This window comes from Copadichromis virginalis, linkage group LG19, assembly GCF_057382275.1.
Source record: "Copadichromis virginalis isolate Kocher_CV1m ecotype Utaka linkage group LG19, C_Virginalis_male_GT1.1, whole genome shotgun sequence".
Classification (NCBI taxonomy): domain Eukaryota; kingdom Metazoa; phylum Chordata; class Actinopteri; order Cichliformes; family Cichlidae; genus Copadichromis; species Copadichromis virginalis.
In genome coordinates this window covers 35,410,245-35,432,798 of record NC_140636.1, presented here as the reverse complement: position 1 = coordinate 35,432,798, position 22,554 = coordinate 35,410,245, and the positions used below count along the sequence as shown (strand labels likewise).

Below are 22,554 nucleotides of genomic sequence, written 5' to 3'. Positions count from 1 at the left end.
CTGCCTATATTTCGATATAGAACCAAAATGTTTTCCAACTTTAACGTGCATGTTGATGCTAATGTCTTTCTCTGAGCCACTACTGTACATGTGGTATGACACTGAGAGCAATTAAAAAGCACTTTCTTAGTTCCCATCTACTAAGTGAAACACATTAACACGTGTTAAAATTTTATTTGGTTTTTCACTCTGGTAAGGGTTTTGTTGAATAGCGTGAAAATGTAACATTCCCTGTCATTTTCATTATGAAATCATCTAGACTGACGCACAAAACAACAATCTTCCCAGAACATTTCTCAGAGATGCCTTGATTTATGTTTTTAGGAAAGCAGTAAAACTCTGCTCCAAATCTGTGCGGGGACTTTTACATACTTTTGATTTAGTAAGTTAATGAATCAAAAGCAGTTGTTTTTTTCACCCTCACATTCTGGCCTATCAAATCTTTTGCTATTGAGATTAATGTTCACAACTGCTTACCACAGAGCTATGAGTTGTGATCCTGCATCTTAGCCTCTGCTTTTTAATTTTGCATGTTCTAACATAAGGACACACACAGGTATACCACAGAAGCCTGCTGTGCTTTGCGTAAAAGCCCTTCTTTTGGAGCAACACAAATCAGACATGCATGGCAGTAATTACCCCAGTTTTTGTCTGGCACGCTGTGGTCATTTAGGAGATTAATCAGTCGTAGATAAATAAACAGTCCTTCCTTTCTCAATGTCACTCATCGAGGCTCAAGTTCTGAATAAGGAAAAACTTTATTATTCATTTAAACAGCTCAGACTTTTATTTCAAGACTATGTTGTGTACATACAACAGTTTCTTTCACAAGACAATTTGCTTCTATGTATGAAAATCATATTTTGTCCTGATAAAATACAAAAAAAAGTTATTACGACATTTTAGTCAAATCATTTATTTTGTCAAATAAAAGCTTGACAAACTTCATATGATATAGAGTACATGCAAAGATTTGACTTTAAGGCTACTTTAATAAAACTGAGAAAAGCAAATCAGGTTCCCTCTAAATGAAAAAATAATATGATATTTTTTAAGGTAGTATAATAAAAATAAGTACTAACGAAATCCACAATTCCCAAAAACCACTAAACAAACAAAACAGTTTGCCAAGATACACTGCACTTATATATATGCTAGTGAAATACAGTAAACTTTAGAGAATAGTTTCAACATTCAAATACCCTCAGGGAGCTTATCACTATAGGTAGTCATGAGCTCATTTCTTGTTTGCCAGTTAAGCTTCCCGCACAGTGGATACTGGTCTCTCTGGACTCAGAGTAATTATCTGAAGGCACGCAACACACTAACTGGCGAGTTCAGCCCCGACACTGTGTAGGATATGTGAGACAAGCCTTCCTTTCACCTTGATTCTGCTATTTTTAATCACATTGAGAAGCACATCAGTCAAAAAAAATAAATGTTTAATTTCTTAAACGTTTAAACTCTGCATTCCACTCTATGACTGATTCATGAGGTCTGTAATACAACCTTAGTCAATGATTTACAAAACCCATATTTTATTTACAATAGACCACAGAAAACATTTTTAAGTTTACTGGTAAACGTGAAAAATCTGCTTTTTAGCAACAAACTAAACAAATGACAGATTTGTCATAGAACCATTTAATGTGACAGTTACAGTGTCAGGATTGTTTTTGCTATGGGAGAAGCATGAAGCAAATTTCAATGGATAATATATACATATTTTTAAATGTTTAAATTCAGACTTTCTACTGTTTCATGAAAAATAACACTCGTTTTGAATTTGATGGCAGCAACATTGCTCAAAAGAAGTTGGAGGCGAGAAAAGGCTAGAGAAGTAAGTAGTACTGAAAAGAAACAGCTGGGGGAACATTTTTTAAATAGTTAGGTTAACTAGCAACAGTTCAATAACGGGACTGGATATTAAAGATAGGCAGAGGTTCACCAATCTGTCATTGTGTTCACACAGTTCACAGTGCCATCCAAAAATGGAGGTTAATGCTTTATCATGCAAAGAAGAAGCCATATGTGAGAATTATCTAGAAAAGTTGCTGTCTTCTATGGACCAAAGCCCATTTAAAATGAACACAGCCAAAGGGGAAACTGTTATTTGGTCAGACAATTCAAAATTTTAAGATTCTGCCTGGAAAAAATGGATGAGGATGGAAGAGAAGGAAAATCCAGCTTACCAAAATTCAATGACTATACATCTCTGATGGTATTGGGCTGTGGAATTGGAAGCCTGGGCATCTGGAAAGGCACCATCATTGCTCAGAGGTATATGCAGGTTTTGGGTCAACATATTTTCCCATGCAGATAAAGTCTTGTTCAAGGAGTTGCTTGGATTTTTCAACAAGAGAATGCTGAACTGCACAGTGCATTCATTACAGCAGCTTGGCTTAATAGTGGAAGAGTCAGGTGCTGAAATGGCCAACCATATCACCAAATAAAAACGTTTGATGCATCATGATAATAACTCGGAAGACAACCCAGCTAGGATCCTATATCCAACAAGATGGAATGTTCTTCTACCAAACGTCCAGCAGCTCATCCCAGCAGATGTTTATGGATTTCTGTTTAAAGGAAGACAGGTGCTACACAGTTGTCAACATGTCCCTGTCCCAACTTTTTGAGAGGTGTTACTGCCATCAAATTGAAAATGTCCTTATGTCTTTGACATGTTTCACTTTCCCACTTTAACATTTTACACCTTAACATCCTGACATGTTTACAATTGTGGTTGCGTATTCTGACTGAATCACAGCCTTCTATGAATTATTTGGCGTGAGTAAGACAAGTTTGTCTGTTAAAATATAAAAGCATGGGAACAAACATAGAGTCGTGCTCTGAAATGACTTCCAGAGTACTGACTCGAGCTCTAGTCCACATGAGTATTTGCGTCAAAGAAGGTAATCTGGGTTAGTGCTTTCATGTCAGAAAAGCCATTCAGCGGAGAGCACATGGGAAGAATGACCAAGTTGTTTCTACACAGAGCAACCTGCTGGAACTATATGAAATAAAATGCTGCCCTCGTGTGTCAAAATATGGTAAAACAGCAAGCCTTATGCATAAGGAGACGTTACAGCTGTGTTTGATGTAGCTGTGCTGCTACTTTGTGTGTGGATTTTGCCGTCTCCAATAATCTTGCTGGATTTATAATAGTAGATGAACAGGAAGAAACCTATACAAATAAAGAAGAAGGTTAAGGACTTTTAATCCAATAAAGAATGAAGTCAGCTCACTGTGACAGTTTTAGATTTACCTTGAAAGGAGTTGAGGATGGTAAAGATGTAGTAGGAAGCGATGAGCAAAGGTCCGTAGCTGAAGAAAGCAAAAGCCCAGGTGATGCCAAGAAGGAGGAACAGGCTCAGAATGGTGGAAGTGTTGCTCTTAATGGAACTATTGTCTTGGGCCTTTCCTGCTTTTGGCATTAGAACGATTTGCCTTACAGTTAGAATGAATACACTCAGAGTGAAGACGAACACTACAGCATAATAACCAATGTTGACCCCCTGGTGGATACCAGCATCAGAGATCCAGCACCTGAAAAAGGGAGTACAACGTGATCCTCTGATGAAGATGTTTGTGTTTTATCCAAGAAATCTATTATCAGATTTACAGACTTACATTGTTGCTGCTTTCCCCTCATTTGTATTAATATTAATAGAATTATATTTCTGGGAGGCAAGAAGAGCGATCACCACCACAGCCGGTATGACTAAAGAGAAGATTAGGAATATAAATTCTCCTGTGATTATTATTCATAATATGAGAGCATAAGTATCATTTTTGGCTCAGGTCTCTTACCCCATCCTGTGATGCAAATCTTCAGCATGTAATGTTTCACTTCAGTGCAGATTCGACGTAGACTGAGGTACAAGTGTAAAGCCTGCATGAAGAACCAGGTAAAAGTGGCCAACATCCCGTAGTGCAGAACTGCTGCTATTGCCACACATGCACCTTTGATACCCAGATTTGAAATGCTCTCATTGGTCAAGAAGGACAAGTTCAGGATCAACATGGCGACAAAGAGGTTCATCAGAATCTTTGTTGCTTCGCTTGCTTTCCTCTTTCTGTGGAGCAAATTAGTGTGCGTAAGAAAAAGGACTTTACTGAGGTAAAAATCCAAACTGCCTCGGATCTCTTACCTGACGAGAACGTGCATGAAGAGACCGACGATCAAGAAAAACAGCGACAGTCCACAACCGATTGAAGTGATGTAGGTCAGAGTATTAACATCAGAAGTGCTAATGTTTGCAGGTGTAGGTGACTAGGTTCAAATAGTTATGTGTCAGTATGTGCTGTAAAAAAAATAATTTCTTATTTCCTATACAGCTGTCTTACCATGAGTATGGCAAAAAAGGTTAGATGTGTGCACTGGCAGGTGATGCTGTTATTGGTCTCCACTGTTTGACAGCCATCTGTGATCCAGAGTGATTTCCCTGTTGGACAGCAGTAATACAAAGAAGTAACTGTTAAAGACAGACTTTATCACAGTAATCAGCGTGTGTGCAAAATGTGAGTGAACACTTTAAAGGTCTTTAATTCCTGTGGTTTTCATATTAAAATTAGATATATATATAGAGAGATCTATTTGGGGTTTTTTACCGTTTGCATCTGTGCTGTTTCCATCCCAAGACATGCAAGAAGCATTCGCTCCTTTCTTTATCAAAATAGAAAATGAAAATCAGAATAAGTTTTCCTCTGAACTTAAATTGATCATTATTTCTGTTATGACATCACACTTACCTTGTCCACATTACTGTACTGAATCTCGATGGGTTGTGAAAGGTTTTGTATTTTTGCCCCCATTTCTATTCCCACTATCTCACTGTTTAAATAGTATTTACTGCTGTCATCCTGTTAAGATTAAAAGATTGTTAATAGATCAGGTTTGGTCAATATGTTTATACATATGAAAAGTAAGTTTTTAGTTGAGCTGTACTATTACCACATGCTGTTGTGGAAACAACAGAATTCCAAGAAATGATCCATTTCCCTCCACCGCCATTTTACTGGCCTCTTTAGGAATTTTCATTAAACGAAATGGGCCTGTAAAATTGCTGTTTCCTCCTTTAACAATCTTTCAAAATGAGAAATGTTTATCAGCAAAAACAATTATAAAATAATGATGTCATGCATATGTATTATACAAATTAAAACTAATATATGCAAATGAGCATTAAAGTATCTTTTGTATTTCATCAGAATGTTCAATAACCAGAGTAATTTTCACTGAACTCAGAAATATGATTTTTCTGGCAATTATTCCATGCCTCAGACATTAGAGAGTTAGTAATCCACAGTCTTAAAATTGTGTCACGCTCTTTTATCAAACACCTTACCTTCACGCCAGCGTTTTCTGTGAAGGCAAAGTTCATGTTGGTTTGATTTTTCTGGGAGAGTTTGGCAATCACTCCTGTGATGTTGCCCATCTTGATTGTTGCTGTGCCAAAATTACCCATCATTTCAAGGACAAAGGATAGATTTTTCATGACGTCTCTGTAACACGGAGACACAGTTAGTTTCTTAAAGTAGATTTCAAAAGTGCACAATATTGCAAAAATATTTCTATGAAAACTGAGATATCTACACTGGGTTAGGAATGGTATGGTTGATGGAAATGTCAATAGTGTCATTGTCATTGCTGGTGGTTGTTGTGGAAGATTCGCTGGAAGAAATGATGCTGGTGGTTGTTGTGGAAGATTCGCTGGAAGAAATGATGCTGGTGGTTGTTGTGGAAGATTCGCTGGAAGAAATGATGCTGGTGGTTGTTGTGGAAGATTCGCTGGAAGAAATGATGCTGGTGGTTGTTGTGGAAGATTTGCTGGAAGAAATGATGCTGGTGGTTGTTGTGGATGGGTTGCATGACACAGTCCATGTGTCATTATCACTCACGACATATTCTGTTTTATGTAAATGTACACAAAGTATGCAAACACACACACACAAACACAAGCGGGCTGTTGTTACACTTGCTAACATTAAATATTTGTTTTTAACTGATTTGATAAACAAATTATTATACCTGTGAGGTTTTCACGAAAGCTCCCTTTGCTCAGTTTCATATTCATACTCATATTCTTCATACCTTGAACACATAAAAGTATGAAATTAGAACTTGTGCACTGTCACTGCTGTCACATTGTTTCATGTAGAAATTAAGTGGAAAAGGTTTGTGAATTTACTTTCACTCAAGCAGCGGTTGATGTTACAAAAAAAACCTGCAACAAGATGGAAAGTGCATCAGATCATTGGTTGGAAACCTTTTCAAACTGATCAAATAAACTGAAAATTTGACCACTGTGCACTAACTCACTTCTTAGAGGCTTACCAGGGCTGCTTTTGTTGTAGAGCTGGGATGGCATACATGAATAATTATGCTCTGGATCCTTCATCACCACAATATCTTGCTTGGATAAAATCTCTTCAGTTAAATTTAGCCTGTATTTACCTTGACTATCTATTTTTACTTCAATATTGCAGTTGAAATCCGTGTCGTTACAACACTCTAAGAAAAATTTAAAGCACAAACACATTTAGCAAATAACCAAGACAAATGTTTTTCCCCAACAGCTTGAAAGCAAAAAAAAAAGAAAAGCTAAAAATTAGATAACTGTACCTGCACGTGTATTATTTGGTTGGATGTTGAAACAGAGTTTAGTTCCATTGTCCTCTTGGTAGATAGTTTCTAAATTAAAATATAAAACCCCAGATTACTAAGTTTGTCCTTTAACCTAATGATGATTTTTTTCCTGTATTGTTTTTAACTTACTTGATGGAAAATATGAATCAGCTAGTGTTTTGGGACTGATAAAGAGGGTATTATTGGGTTTACTGTCTCCATTTGTGCCTAAAAAATTTCAACGTAAAAATATGAGAAAAATATTTTGAGAAATACTGGTTTCTTTTAAGCTAGATTTTGTTACTTACCTGTGCTGTACAACAGAAGCATTAGCTCCACGGCAAACATCAGGCAATGGTTTACAGCCAATGGTAACATTATCCTAAGGAGAAAAGGGAGCCTGCAAATGAAAATGGAGCAAGCTTACTTATCACAACCTAAAACTTAATAAGTTCCAGCTTCTATTTCCCAAATGAGAATATGTTCTGCGTTGTTGAGTTTCACAGCAACTTGAACTTACAGTCATTATTTTTGCTGACAAATATACCTTTGATATCTTCCTCTTTACTTTGACTTGCAAATAAACTGGTCCCCCTTTTTAAATTATATGTTTCCTCAGAAAAAACACTGCCAGAATGCTACTCCCCCCCCCATGGGCTGGACTGTAGGTCTGAACATAAATGCTCCAGTAATACTTTATCCCTTGTACTGATATGAAATCTAAAGAATGTGCAGTTTTTAAAATGTATCTGTGCTCATTTCAGGTTGGATGGAAAACAGGAAGTCATCACTCTGATTGTGCTAAAACCTTCTAGGTATCCGCAGGTTTCTAAAGATGTGCAGTGTATAGGATTATTTACAGTTGTAGTCAGATGTTTACATACGTTCATCATGGGCTTGAATGTTTATGCAACAGACATCTTACTTTAAAATATAAGATTTGAGTGCACAAATTATGATTTTATTTTGGATTTTTTTCTAATCCACAAAATGTCAAAAGTATACATACATTCTAATATATGTACGTACGCCCAGTAATATTTGGTTTAATGTGACGTGGCAAGTTGCACCTCAGTGGCATGCTTTTGGTACCCATTAACCAACATTCTTCTTGGCAGTGTTGGCAGAGTTAGTTTAAATCTGTTGGTTCCCTGGCATGGGCCTGGCTTTTAAGCGTACAATGGTGTGAAAAAGTGTTTGCACTTTCCTGATTTCTTAGTTTTTCACATATTTGTCACACTTACATGTTTCAGATAATGAAACAGATTTTAATATTAGACAAAGGTAAATAAATACAAAATGCATTTTTAAAATGATGATTTCATTGATTAAGGGAGAAAAGTTATACAAACCCATCCATCCATCCATCTTCATCCGTTTTATCCGAGGCCAGGTCGCGGGGGCAGCAGCCTAAGCAAAGAGGCCCAGACCTCCCTCTCCCCAGCCACCTCCTCCAGCTTATCCGGGGGAATACCAAGGCGTTCCCAGGCCAGCCGAGAGATATAATCTCTCCAGCGTGTCCTGGGTCTGCCCCGGGGCCTCCTCCCGGTGGGACATGCCTGGAACACCTCACCCAGGAGGCGCCCAGGGGGCATCCTTGTCAGGGGTCGCCACTTCAGCACGCAGTCAAGTTCTATACTCTTGCTAATGACCTACTAATTGTATTCAGGTGTGTTGCACCAGGGACACATGGAAAAGTTTCATGACACTGGCCCTTGAGGACTGGAGTTTGAGACCCCTGTCATATGGAATATGACAGGTGTGGTTGAACTGCATGAAGACTCTGAAGTTTCTCTTCTCTTCTGGCAGGACAGGAATGTGGCCTTGTCCTGTGAGCTACAGTAAGGATGTACTTAGAGTAGAACTGGACTGTCACCGGCCTCAGGCTCTTCACCCTTTTCAAAGACAAAGTAGTCATTTAGATAAAATATTAGATATTGTTTACCTGTAAATGCACAAAGAGAATTTAGAAATGTAATTATTGTCAAGAGTGAACAAGCACTGATAGTGTAATCTACAGCTGTGGCCAAACGTTTAGAGAATGAGAAGTGTTGTTTGCTTATTTACAAAGTTTGCTGTTTCAGTGATAGTTGTATATCACATTATATCACTTCAAACAGAGGTGATCCAGTAATGCTGCACTAATGAATTAGACTAACTATTCACTTTAGCTAAAGTTATTCAGTTAGCTAAAGAGTTGGGATGCTGTGTAAGATATAAATAAAGCTAAAATACAAAGGTTTGGACAGTTTTGCATGTTTCCCTACTGTAGGGGTCTCTGCAAGCATACAGAGGGGGTACTCTGAGAGGGTCCAAGATGACAACTTTGGAATTCTACTAGAAACAGTCGATCATATTTGTTGTCAAAGCTGAATTCAGGGCAAACTACGCTAAATTAGCGTTTTAGCTAACAGCTACAATAAGCATAAAAGTTACTTCCCGTCAGTAACACTTTCGGTCCGCTAGTAAAACGTAGTTCTATTAATCTGCACTTGAACCGGAACTGGATGTAAGTTCCAAAAAACTGAATTTTGGAACTGAAATTGAATTGTAGAACTGAAACTGAATGGTGAGAAGTGAAACTGAAATTATTCGAGAGCTAAATTTTTAAAGGATAAAATGCAGTTTCAAAGCAAATCAATTCATTTTCAAAATATAAAATTCAATTTCAATTTAGTTATGATCATTTTCAAACCAATAAATTGAATTTCAAATTAGACTAATTCAAATTCAGTTTTTAAAAGCATTTATTCAAGTTACAATTCAGATTCAAGCCTAGCAATTCAAATTCAAATTTAACTTATTCAAATTCAGTTTCAGATGGCACAGATTTCTGCCCATAAATGTCACCGAGCAGTGACTCAGTTTGTGGTCAAAGGCTTGCACCCATTTACCACAGCAGATGCCCCCAATTTTCGGTAAGTGAATGTGTTTAATTGTAGGCAGGGACATTACTGGATATTCTTGTGTAATTGCTACAGAATAGTTTATGTTCCATCCATCCATTCGCTTCCGCTTATCCTTTTCAGGGTCGCGGGGGGCGCTGGAGCCTATCCCAGCTGTCATAGGGCGAGAGGCGGGGTACACCCTGGACAGGTCGCCAGTCTGTCGCAGGGCCAACACACAGGGACAGACAACCATTCACACTCACATTCACTTGCACATTCACACCTAGTGGCAATTTGAATTATCCAATTAACCTATCCCCACAAGCTGCATGTCTTTGGACGGTGGGAGGAAGCCGGAGTACCCGGAGGGAACCCACGCAAACACGGGGAGAACATGCAAACTCCACACAGAAAGGCCCCGGCCTGGTGGTGGAATTGAACTCAGGACCTTCTTGCTGTGCGGCAACAGTGCTAACCACCGTGCCACCGTGCTGCCTATAGTAGTTTATGTTATACTTTGTTATTGCTACAGAAGAATATTTATTTAATTATTATACATTTACAATTTTTTTTCCTGGGGTCCCTGTGACACCCCATTGAAGAGCCGTAGGCTGGATCTCTTAAGATCTCACTGTTGGGTTTGTAAGGCCATGTTACTCCTAAATTTCTATCTTGTTCAAAGAGAAGATATAAAACAAAGTTCTAACAAACAAAGTTAGTGTTCTCCTTTTTAAAAAGAATCGATAAGAGAATCGATAAAGAATTGAATCGTTAAACAGAATCGAAAATGGAATCGGAATCGTGAAAATCTTATCAATACCCATCCCTACATGCATCTATTTGAAAGAGTGAGCGTAAACACAAAAACCTATTTTATTTTATGTGCTGGAATGTGCAGAAAATAGGTTTAAAAGTAAATTAATTCTTCCAGTCAGAGAATGTTGCATATAATAAATTTTTTGCTTGATGCATAAAGTTAAAAGCTTAAAACTAATAAAACAAGTTTTAAAAAGAGACTTTTCCATCTGATTACATTTTGTATGATGTATTATGCAGAAAAAGTAGAACTGGGCTGAAAGATCTATCACTTTATCACCTATTCAGGTTGTAAATTGTGTTTTTAAAAAGTAACTAAGTAATTAATTACTTTTGAAAATAAGTAATCAGTAAAGTAACGGGATTACTTTTGGGGGGAAGTAATCAGTAATTAGTTACTGATTACTTTTTTCAAGTAACTTGACCAACACTGATTATGACTGAGTTACAGCAACTGCTTGATTGCAGTTGTTGCTGCTAAGAGAGGCCCAACCATTTATTAGGTTTAGGGGCAATCACTTTTTCACGCAGGGCCATGTAGGTTTGGATTTTTTCCCCCTTAATAATAAACACCTTCATTTAGAAACTGCATTTTGTGTTTACTTGTGTTGTCTTTGTCTAATATTTGAATTTGTCTGATGATCTGAAACATTTAAGTGTGACAAACATTAAAAATAACTTTTTCCCACCACCAACTATATGTCGAATAGTGTTGAGGTCAGGGCTTTAGAAAGGCTGTTCCAGAAGCTCAATGTTAGCCTGCTTTATTTATTCCAAAACCAGATTTGATGTGTTTGAGATCATTGTCCGGTTTGAACACCCAGTTGTGTTTAAGTTTTATGCTGCTGAGTTGAGGTGAAGTTGAAGACTTTAGAGGTAGTCCTCCTTCATTATTCTATCCACTTTGCGCAGTCTAACAGTGTTCTGAAGGCAGGACTGTGATGCAGCTTTCTGCCTCGCCACTAGAGGGCGCGGCCGTTTTGTGAGTAATGTTTGACTGGGATGGAAAATGGTGTTCATGAAGGCAGTGTGAATCACAAGTTATGCTCGGGAGCAGTTTATGTGGGTTCAGTGAGAGTGTGCGTCCATAAGACTGGTGAGTTACAGGATATTTCTTGTGTAAGAAGGATAGCCTGTATGTTTTCTTGCTCTGGACGTCCTCTGTTTGTACATTTTCTATAAGCTAAATTATCGCTAAGCTAAGCGGGCTAAGCTAAGCTAAGTTCGCCTAGGCCAAACTGAGTTCAGTTTGAGTTGGTGATTTGTTATGTGTATTTGCCTTCTTTAGTTGGCATCATAAGTGAGTGGGGCACAAGAGTTAAGTGATGGGAAGATGTTTATTATTTAGGTGTGCTGAGAGAAAATGGAAAAAGGACAAGCTGCACATTTCTTTTAATATCCTCAGAGACTCTCTTTTAACCTATCAGAAAGCCGGTAAAGAGGCCAAGTCCTCCTACATATCAAACCTGGTTAGCAGTAGTGTCCATAAACCTCAGACTCTGTTTCGTGTTTTAAATTCCATTGTTAATCCTTGCATATCCACCAGCCTCACACCTTCTGCCACCCTCTGTAATGACTTTCTAAAGTTCTTTGTAAACAAGATTTCCTCCCTGCAGTCTGTCATTCCATCTCCACCTTCCAATCCCTGTGTTTTTTCTTTGTGCCATTCTGCCTTTAATCAGTTCGAACCAATCTCTCTCTCTCAGCTGCATGAAATAGTCTGCAAGGTTAAGACTACCAACTGTTCCACCGATGCTATCCCCTCTCGGCTTCTGAAGCAGGTTCTGGACTCAGTCGGACCTTTCCTTCTGGTCCTGATCAATGCCTGCCTCAGTTCTGGTTGCTTTCCAACACCCTTCAAGCACGCTGTTGTTCAACCTCTCCTTAAAAAGCCTAATCTAGATCCATCCCTACTCTCTAACTATAGGCCCATTTCCAACCTCCCTTTTCTGTCCAAAGTACTGGAACGAGCCGCCCTCACGCAGCTCCAGCTATTTCTTGACAACAACAATCTCTATGAGAAGTTCCAGTCTGGTTTTAGAGCTCGGCATAGCACAGAAACCGCCCTACTGAGAGTTTTTAATGATTTGCTTTTAACTGTTGACTCTGGTTGTGCTGCTGTCTTAGTAACCTTGGACCTGACAGCAGCCTTCGACACTGTAGATCACAACATACTGCTAGCCCGCCTTCAACATTGTGTCAGTTTAAAGGGCACTGTCTTAAAGTTTTTCCAGTCCTATTTGAATAATAGGAGTTTTTCTGTTCACCTTGGTGAACTGTCATCTCCCAGAGCTCCTTTAACCTGTGGCGTACCTCAGGGGTCCATACTAGGCCCCCTGTTGTTTATTCTGTACTTGCTCCCTCTGGGCGATGTGCTCCGTAAACATAATGTGTCCTTCCACATCTTTGCCGATGATATTCAGATCTACCTCCCTCTGAGGTTGAACTGCAATGTTTCTTTGCAGCCGCTACTCTCCTGCTTGTCTGACATTAAGACTTGGATGACTCTTAACTTCTTACACCTTAATGAAAGCAAAACTGAAGTCATTGTGTTTGGGCTTCCTAAAGATCCCAACTTCTCTCTTGACTTTTTGGGACCCCTAACCTCCGATTGCACTTCTTCCATTAAGAGTCTTGGAGTTATTTTTGACAATGCTTTTAAACTTGATAAACAAATCAGCTCTGTAGTTAAGGGATCTTTTTATCATTTACGGATTTTAGCCAAAGTCAAGTCTTACCTTTGCAGGAACGATCTAGAAAGAGTGGTCCATGCTTTTATTACTTCACGGCTGGACTACTGTAATTCCCTCTATGCTGGCCTAGATCGTTCCTGTCTACATCGCCTTCAACTGGTGCAGAACGCTGCCGCTCGCCTGTTGACCGGTTCAAAAAAAAAGAGACCACATCACTCCGGTTCTCTGCTCTCTCCACTGGCTCCCAGTTGCTTTTAGGATTGATTTTAAAATCTTACTGCTGGCTTTTAAGGTTTTAAATGGCACTGCACCTTCTTACCTGTCAGAACTCCTTAGTACTTATCGCCCCAGGAGATCTTTGAGGTCAGCCGATCTGATGCTTTTAGATGTTCCCAGGTATAAATTAAAGACAAAGGGAGAGAGGGCGTTTGCTGTGGCTGCACCCAGACTGTGGAACAGTTTACCTCCTCACGTCAGATTCTCCAAAAGCCTAGAAACTTTTAAAACTGCTCTTAAAACTCACCTCTTTTCATTGGCTTTTAGAAAGGTTTAATTTATTTGTTTATTTATTTTTTATTTGATCAACGAGGTGTTTTACGAAATTGTGTTCTATTGTATTTTTATCTGTATTTACTGTACAGCACTTTGGTCAGCCTTGGTTGTTTTTAAATGTGCTCTATAAATAAACTTGACTTGACTTGACTTGACTTATTTTCTTTGTTGCCAAATATGGTTCAGACTATAAGTAAAAGCCGCCAGCTTAGTATTAGGGCCTATAAGACAAGTATGTGGCTGTAATATGTTATATGGTGATTATTGTTGTCTATAATTTGATTGTAATTTGTGTTCTATTTTCCATTTTGTTTGTAGAACCACACACATACCCACACCCACGCTAAATCTGCCATTAAAGAGCTGAACGGTCATCCCCTGTCCTCGTTATTGTCTGGAGGGTCATAGTGGCACTTGACCTGTGCACACCCTGCGATCATCACCGTAGAACTGAACCTCATATCAGAAATCATCATAACAAACAGCACTGTGCCAGAGAATGATGCTCATCCTACAGGATGCATCATCGTGTTTGACAGCTGGTACTCCCCTATACTCCTCTAAATGTGCTTCTCTTCATTGTGACCAAATAGCTCAGTATTTGTCTAGTCTGACCATAAAACCCTTCTCCAGAATGCATTTGGCTTGTCCATGTGCACTGCTGCAACTTTCAGTTATTTTATAAAATCACTCTAGATATGTGCGGTACAATCATTACACACTGTAAAAAGAGTAGTTTGAAGAAATCATTAATAACCAAAATTTAAAGAAAAGCATAATCTTTTATTTTAAGACTTTATTGTGTATACACATCATTTTTTCCCACAATACTTTACTTATATGTATGAAATATTGTGTCCTGATCAAATAGAAAAAAAGTTATTACAACATTTCCATTTACTACTACAATAAAACCACAAAAATGAGAACTAAAAAAGCCAATCAGAAGATTTCTGAATGAAAAATATATTAACATAGTAAAAAGTCATTGAACAAATCAGACCTTAATTTACCTAAATATGGTAAATTTTAAAGAATTGCTATAATTTTTATTTCAAAAAAGCTATTTTATAAATAAATACTAATGATTAACTTGACAAAAAAATCTACCACAAGCAAAGGAGTTTGTCAAAATACACTGAACATATTTAACTCTTTATTGTCATTGCACAGTTGTACTTTGTATATATGGGTACAACAAAATTGTCCCACTGTGATACTAAAATAAGGCAGGCAAAACACAATAAATAAGTAACATATATACAAAATAAAATATGTAGTGCAGAGAAAGAAAAAGGGAGATAATCCTATCCATATGCTCATAAAATGTGGTACATTTTAAAGAATAGTTTCAACATCCGAATAACTTCAGGGATCTTATCACTATAGGTAGTGTTGAGCTCATGTCTTGTTTGCCAGTTGAGCTTTCCCCACCGTGGATGCTGTTGTCTTCAAATTGTGGGACAATTTCAGAATAGTGAATAAAGAATAATGATCCTCACCATAAATTTAATGCCTAGCTTTTACATCTGAAAAGGCACCATCAATCCTGAGAGGTACTGTATGTAAAGGTTTTATATCAACATGTTCTCCCATGCAGACATCTTTTTCGAGGAATTGCTTGGATATTTCAACAAGAGAATGCTAAGATTATTAAATAGCATTTTTCTACTCTCCCGGGGTACTCAAAGCACTCAATGCAACATGCACCATTCACACAAGCACTATCTTCTATGCTTTAATCTCTGCAGGAGTTTGCTTCATTCTTTATGGCCACTGTTTACATTCTGCCAGATGCAGATTTGCATGCAGCTCAGTGTGCCCTCGAGGAGCAGGTACTGCACATGGATCAGGCATACCCGGACACTGTCATTATGGCTCTTGGGGACTTTAACAAAGCCAATCTAAGCCAGGAACTTCCCAAATATAAACCGTATATTAAATGCCCGACCAGAGAGGAGAGGACACTGGACCAGTGTTACCCTGCACTGCACTCGAACTTTCTGACCACGTCATGATCCATCTGATCCCTACGTACAGACAGAGGCTGAAGCTCTCCAAACCTGTCATGAGGACTAAAAAACTGTGGAGCAATGAGGCTGTGGAGGAGCTTCGCACGTGTTTGGAGTCTACAGACTGGGACACAATGAAGGCTGCTTCTAACAGCTTGGATGAGTTTATGGACACTGTCACCTCCTATATCCACTTCTGCAAGGACAGCATTGTGCCATCACGCACCAGGGTGAGTTATAACAATGACAAACCCTGTTTTACTCCTAAACCCAAAAAGCTGTGGCTGGAAAAGAGAAAGGCGTTCAGAAGCGGAGACAGGGACTGCTACAGAGAGGCCAAGTACAGGTTCAATAAAGAAGTGGACATTGCTAAACATCAGCGCTCTGAGAAGATGCAGCAGCAGATCTCAGAGAATGACTCGGCCCCTGAGTGGAAAAGTTTTAGGAATATCACTTGTAGTGATGGGTCGGCCGCGAACGAAATGGCTCTTAGAGCCGTATCTTTGAAGTGAACAATGCGAGCTGGCTCCTTATTGGGAGCCGTGGGGTTTTTTTTCTTTCTCTTGCCCTCTCTTTCACTTTATGCTGCAAGTCACCCTTGTGTTTGCGCTGAGCAGAGACGGCAAACAAAGCCTTGTGTTTGCGCCCCTCCCTGAGCTGAGGGGGCGGGGGCGGTAGTTACACTCGCAACAGCAGTAGCACCAGTGTTGCCAACTTAGTGACTTTGTCGCTATATTTAGCGAGTTTTCAGACCCCCTTAGCGACTCTTTTTCTAAAAAGCAACTAGCGACAAATCTGGCGACTTTTTCTGGTGTTATTGGAGACTTATTTATGACGACTTTTTGACTTGAAAGCGGGTTGTCAACATGTCCCTGTCCCAACTTTTTGAGAGGTGTTACTGCCATCAAATTGAAAATGTCCTTATGTCTTTGACATGTTTCACTTTCCCACTTTAACATTTTACACCTTAACATCCTGACATGTTTACAATTGTGGTTGCGTATTCTGACTGAATCACAGCCTTCTATGAATTATTTGGCGTGAGTAAGACAAGTTTGTCTGTTAAAATATAAAAGCATGGGAACAAACATAGAGTCGTGCTCTGAAATGACTTCCAGAGTACTGACTCGAGCTCTAGTCCACATGAGTATTTGCGTCAAAGAAGGTAATCTGGGTTAGTGCTTTCATGTCAGAAAAGCCATTCAGCGGAGAGCACATGGGAAGAATGACCAAGTTGTTTCTACACAGAGCAACCTGCTGGAACTATATGAAATAAAATGCTGCCCTCTTGTGTCAAAATATGGTAAAACAGCAAGCCTTATGCATAAGGAGACGTTACAGCTGTGTTTGATGTAGCTGTGCTGCTACTTTGTGTGTGGATTTTGCCGTCTCCAATAATCTTGCTGGATTTATAATAGTAGATGAACAGGAAGAAACCTATACAAATAAAGAAGAAGGTTAAGGACTTTTAATCCAATAAAGAATGAAGTCAGCTCACTGTGACAGTTTTAGATTTACCTTGAAAGGAGTTGAGGATGGTAAAGATGTAGTAGGAAGCGATGAGCAAAGGTCCGTAGCTGAAGAAAGCAAAAGCCCAGGTGATGCCAAGAAGGAGGAACAGGCTCAGAATGGTGGAAGTGTTGCTCTTAATGGAACTATTGTCTTGGGCCTTTCCTGCTTTTGGCATTAGAACGATTTGCCTTACAGTTAGAATGAATACACTCAGAGTGAAGATGAACACTACAGCATAATAACCAATGTTGACCCCCTGGTGGATACCAGCATCAGAGATCCAGCACCTGAAAAAGGGAGTACAACGTGATCCTCTGATGAAGATGTTTGTGTTTTATCCAAGAAATCTATTATCAGATTTACAGACTTACATTGTTGCTGCTTTCCCCTCATTTGTATTAATATTAATAGAATTATATTTCTGGGAGGCAAGAAGAGCGATCACCACCACAGCCGGTATGACTAAAGAGAAGATTAGGAATATAAATTCTCCTGTGATTATTATTCATAATATGAGAGCATAAGTATCATTTTTGGCTCAGGTCTCTTACCCCATCCTGTGATGCAAATCTTCAGCATGTAATGTTTCACTTCAGTGCAGATTCGACGTAGACTGAGGTACAAGTGTAAAGCCTGCATGAAGAACCAGGTAAAAGTGGCCAACATCCCGTAGTGCAGAACTGCTGCTATTGCCACACATGCACCTTTGATACCCAGATTTGAAATGCTCTCATTGGTCAAGAAGGACAAGTTCAGGATCAACATGGCGACAAAGAGGTTCATCAGAATCTTTGTTGCTTCGCTTGCTTTCCTCTTTCTGTGGAGCAAATTAGTGTGCGTAAGAAAAAGGACTTTACTGAGGTAAAAATCCAAACTGCCTCGGATCTCTTACCTGACGAGAACGTGCATGAAGAGACCGACGATCAAGAAAAACAGCGACAGTCCACAACCGATTGAAGTGATGTAGGTCAGAGTATTAACATCAGAAGTGCTAATGTTTGCAGGTGTAGGTGACTAGGTTCAAATAGTTATGTGTCAGTATGTGCTGTAAAAAAAATAATTTCTTATTTCCTATACAGCTGTCTTACCATGAGTATGGCAAAAAAGGTTAGATGTGTGCACTGGCAGGTGATGCTGTTATTGGTCTCCACTGTTTGACAGCCATCTGTGATCCAGAGTGATTTCCCTGTTGGACAGCAGTAATACAAAGAAGTAACTGTTAAAGACAGACTTTATCACAGTAATCAGCGTGTGTGCAAAATGTGAGTGAACACTTTAAAGGTCTTTAATTCCTGTGGTTTTCATATTAAAATTAGATATATATATAGAGAGATCTATTTGGGGTTTTTTACCGTTTGCATCTGTGCTGTTTCCATCCCAAGACATGCAAGAAGCATTCGCTCCTTTCTTTATCAAAATAGAAAATGAAAATCAGAATAAGTTTTCCTCTGAACTTAAATTGATCATTATTTCTGTTATGACATCACACTTACCTTGTCCACATTACTGTACTGAATCTCGATGGGTTGTGAAAGGTTTTGTATTTTTGCCCCCATTTCTATTCCCACTATCTCACTGTTTAAATAGTATTTACTGCTGTCATCCTGTTAAGATTAAAAGATTGTTAATAGATCAGGTTTGGTCAATATGTTTATACATTTTATAAAGATCATGAGTAATTAGTTCAGCTGTACTATTACCGCATGCATTTCTGGAAAGAGCAGAATCCCAAGAAATGATCCATTTCTCTCCACCGCCATTTTACTGGCCTCTTTAGGAATTTTCATTAAACGAAATGGGCCCGTCAAAGAATTGCTGTTTTCTTCTTCAACAGACTTTTAAAAGTATTAGTAAAACAAAAAAAATAACAAAAGAAGAACAAAATAATATTATTAATTGAAGGTCATAAAATTGTGTTGCACAAACACCTTACATTTACTCCAGAGTTTTTTGTGAAGACAAAGTTCATGTTGGTTTGGTTTTCCTGGGGCAGTTTGGCAATCAGTCCTGTAATGTTGCCCATTTTCACTGCTGCTGTGCTGGCGTTACCCAGCTCTTTAAACAAGCATGATAGAACATTCATGGCATCTCTGTAAGACACACCGTTAATGTTTTAGAGCAGATTTCAAAAGCGTGTATTTATTTTTATTTGCTGTTATTGTTCTGTAGAAAACTGAGATATTTACTTTGCTTTGTCTGGGCTGGTAGGAATTTTCTCCAGGGTATAATTAATCTCTTTGTCTAGACTTTTCAAGACTGGTTTCTTACATAACACACATGTTTTATTGTCAAAGATAACGTAGTGTGTTTCTGTTACATCTGCATAGCACAGGCACATACAAACATTCATGGAAAAAAGCAGGAATTAAATTTTCAACCCCGAGCTCTCTTATTATCACAGTACTTACTAAAATGTTGTTTTTTTAATGATCCTGTTAAATAAACAACATAATACCTTTGCAAGCCACTCTGGTATTGGTTTCACTATCTAAACAATTGTCAGCATTCACTCTAATGCTTTTGGAACCTTCAACACATAAAAGTATGAAATTAGAACTTGTGCACTGTCACTGCTGTCACGTTGTTTCATGTAGAAATTAAGAGGAAAAGGTTTGTGAATTTACTTTCATTCAAGCAGCGGTTGATGTTATAAAGAAAACCTGCAACAAAGTAAGAAGTGCGTCAGATCACTGGTTGGAAACCTTTTCAAATAAACTGAAAATTATGACCATTGTGTGCAAAGTCTCATGTCTTAGAGGCTTACCAGGGCTGCTTTTGTTGTAGACCTGTGATGGCATACACGAATAATCATACTGTGGCTTCTTCATCATCACAATATCTTGCTTAGATAAAATCTCTTCAGTTGCATTTAGGATGTATTTGCCTGGTCCGTCTCCTTTTACTTTAAGGCTACAGGTGAAATTGTTTTTGCTACAACAATCTAAGACAAATACAGAAACAATCAAACACTTTTAGCAAATACCCAAGACGACTTTTTTCACCAACAGTCCGAAATATAAAAAACAAAAATTAGATAACTGTACCTGCAAGGCTATTGTTTGGCTGGATGTTGAAACAGAGTTTAGGTCTGTTGACCTCTCGGTAGATAGTTTCTAAAATATAACAATTATTTATTATATGTATTCTTATTTATTTAATAATCATTTCTAAAAACACAGGGTACTATTGTTTTCTTTGAACCTTTCAAAGACTATTATTTTTTCCTTCATTATTTTTGAACTTACGTGATGGAAAATATTGTTGAGTTAGTGTTTCATTACTGATAAAGAGGGTATTCTTGGGTGTGCAATCTCCATTTGGACCTGTGAAAACTGACAACATGAAAAATCTGATTATGAGTTGATATTGAGAAATCTTTTAAGCTACATTTTGTTGAACTTACCACCCTCACTTATGTGGTTGCTGAGGAATATCCCATAAAACAGAAGCTTCGCAGCAAGCGTCCGGCGATGATTTACATCCATTGGTAACATTTTCCTAAAGAGAAATGGGAATCTTCAAATGAATCTTAGCTTATCACAGCCTGAGAGTTTAAGTACCTTTCGGCTTCTATTTCCCAAATGAGAATACGTTCTGCATTGTCGAATTTCACAGCAACTCACGTCCAGCTTACAGACATCACATGTTACTGACAAATATACCTTTCATATCTGCTTCCCTGCTTTGACTTGCAAATAAACTGGGCCCACGTCTCAAAGTTTATGTTTCCACAGCTGGCAGAATGGCACCTATTGTCATGGGCTGGAACAAAATGTACACTGTAGGCGTGTACACAGATGCTCCTGTAATGTTATCCTGTATTTTGTCCCCAGTAACTCGTGTATTCATATATTTTAAAAAAGGAATAAAGTGTGTGTGTGTGTGTGTGTGTGTGTGTGTGTGTGTGTGTGTGTGTGTGTGTGTGTGTGTGTGTGTGTGTGACTATATGCATTGAATTGAGGTTGAATGAGAAATAGATGGTTGTAATTGTGATAGTGCCTCAGGGATGCATATTAAAACCTTTACTTTATATCCGCTCCTCATGGGCTTGACATGGTAATTTGTGGTTTATAATAATTTCGTCAATACATACATCTTTAATGACTACGAAACAAGAATTGGGTGCTCAAGTTTGAATATTTTTTGTATTTTCTACAGTGTTCTTAAGTTCAAAAGCCTCACCTTTACTCCTCCACAAGGCTACATCTACACTAGCCCAGATAAATTTAAAAACTGCACCTTTCTTGGCTGCTACTTCAAAGCACATTGTGCGCTGTCGGTCCTGCGTGCTGCACAACAACATTGAATATTTAGTATTTACTGCTGTTTACACTTAGCTAGATTAATGCGATGGTTTTGTGTTTAGTATGGTTTTTTTGCTTGTTTCTCTTCTTTTTCTCTCAACAGGTGATCCAGGAGATATTTTTCTCTTCTTTCTCTTTTTAAGTGCCCTTTCTCAATAAAATAAGATATAAAATAAAATAAAATAAATAATAACAACAAAGGTCAATCAAATGGACCAGTACGGCAATGCCACAATGATCCATTTGGCAAAGTAAATCCATTGGGTATCCTTGTTGGTTTTCAGACAACAATTCTGATGGCTAATGAACCAAATGGGACAGGCAAAAAAAGAAAATTAAAGAAAGTCATGTATGCTGTACCATCATTCCACTTTAGAAAAAGAACAGTTCAAAGAAACCATTAATATCCCACAATTACCATGACATCCATGCCCATTCTGACCACAAATGCAGTTTGTGTCAAAGATGGGGCTGTAAGTGGGCACCGATTTAGCTTAGAGGCGACCAGGCGACAGGCCACGTGCCGTGTGGGCAGAAAGCAGCGGCAGTAGCCCCCTGCTGTGTTTCTTCCTGTCTATCTTCACTATCGGTATCCAACAGAGGCAAAATGCTAAAAAAAAGGTTTGGCTACATGAAATACCTAATAACGTTCCAGTCATTTTCCTTTACAGTCGCACTGAACATAGATAACAATAACTGTGTAATCTTTTTTAATTTTGACACCTTAAGGCATAACTAAAAAGCTCAAAGCAACCTTTTGGCTTGCATAATGCAGAATGCAAATCCTGACTATTTATTCCCTATCACAAAGCCACGCTTGTGTCCTGAAGGTTGCATGAGGGAAATAAACAAATTACTTTCGCAGCCCGCCAAGCAATGAAAGCAAATTACAAAGGTTACCCAGTTAGGTTTGCATTTCTGTTCTGATACGAACTGAAAGGCTTAATATGTAACTGACCTAACAAACAGCAATACATTTGTGTTGACGTGCAAAACATCATGACATTTCGAAAACCTCATCTAAAAGATTTTCATGAATTCCAATGAATGGCTATAAAGGTATTAGTAAGTACTGTTTTTATACAGTATTTTCTGAATACTGTATTGTACTGCAAATGTGCAAAAAATCTCTCTAACAGTATAAATATA

The 22,554-nt window shown here is 38.4% G+C and overlaps 2 protein-coding genes across 4 annotated transcripts; both read right to left on the bottom strand.

Moving 5' to 3' along the window:
• Positions 1-734: 734 nt before the first annotated feature.
• On the bottom strand, positions 735-7,100 carry LOC146686689 (adhesion G protein-coupled receptor G5-like). Its single transcript, XM_085440985.1, has 17 exons — positions 6,937-7,100; positions 6,779-6,856; positions 6,626-6,694; positions 6,338-6,514; positions 6,192-6,227; positions 6,032-6,094; positions 5,597-5,909; positions 5,349-5,505; positions 4,955-5,086; positions 4,753-4,863; positions 4,612-4,666; positions 4,348-4,445; positions 4,152-4,273; positions 3,811-4,076; positions 3,631-3,721; positions 3,266-3,546; positions 735-3,184 (listed from the first exon to the last, which is right to left on the bottom strand). The coding sequence occupies exons 1-17, from the start codon at positions 7,004-7,006 to the stop codon at positions 3,066-3,068; spliced, it is 2,238 nt and encodes a 745-aa protein (XP_085297111.1). The 5' UTR covers positions 7,007-7,100; the 3' UTR covers positions 735-3,065.
• A 7,239-nt stretch (positions 7,101-14,339) lies between these two features.
• LOC146686688 (adhesion G protein-coupled receptor G5-like) lies at positions 14,340-20,793 on the bottom strand. 3 transcript variants are annotated; one of them, XM_085441710.1, is made up of 17 exons: positions 20,505-20,793; positions 20,347-20,424; positions 20,146-20,214; positions 19,866-20,042; positions 19,726-19,761; positions 19,557-19,628; positions 19,288-19,420; positions 19,035-19,191; positions 18,802-18,936; positions 18,595-18,705; positions 18,454-18,508; positions 18,190-18,287; positions 17,994-18,115; positions 17,653-17,918; positions 17,473-17,563; positions 17,108-17,388; positions 14,340-17,026 (listed from the first exon to the last, which is right to left on the bottom strand). In XM_085441710.1, exons 1-17 carry the CDS (start codon positions 20,593-20,595, stop codon positions 16,908-16,910), a joined length of 2,091 nt encoding a protein of 696 aa, XP_085297836.1. In that variant the 5' UTR covers positions 20,596-20,793; the 3' UTR covers positions 14,340-16,907. The 3 variants fall into 3 exon arrangements, with proteins under 3 accessions (XP_085297836.1, XP_085297837.1, XP_085297834.1); XM_085441711.1 differs by having other exon boundaries at positions 20,347-20,433; positions 20,514-20,793; XM_085441708.1 differs by having other exon boundaries at positions 20,347-20,433; positions 20,505-20,792.
• Between the last annotated feature and the right edge of the window lie 1,761 nt (positions 20,794-22,554).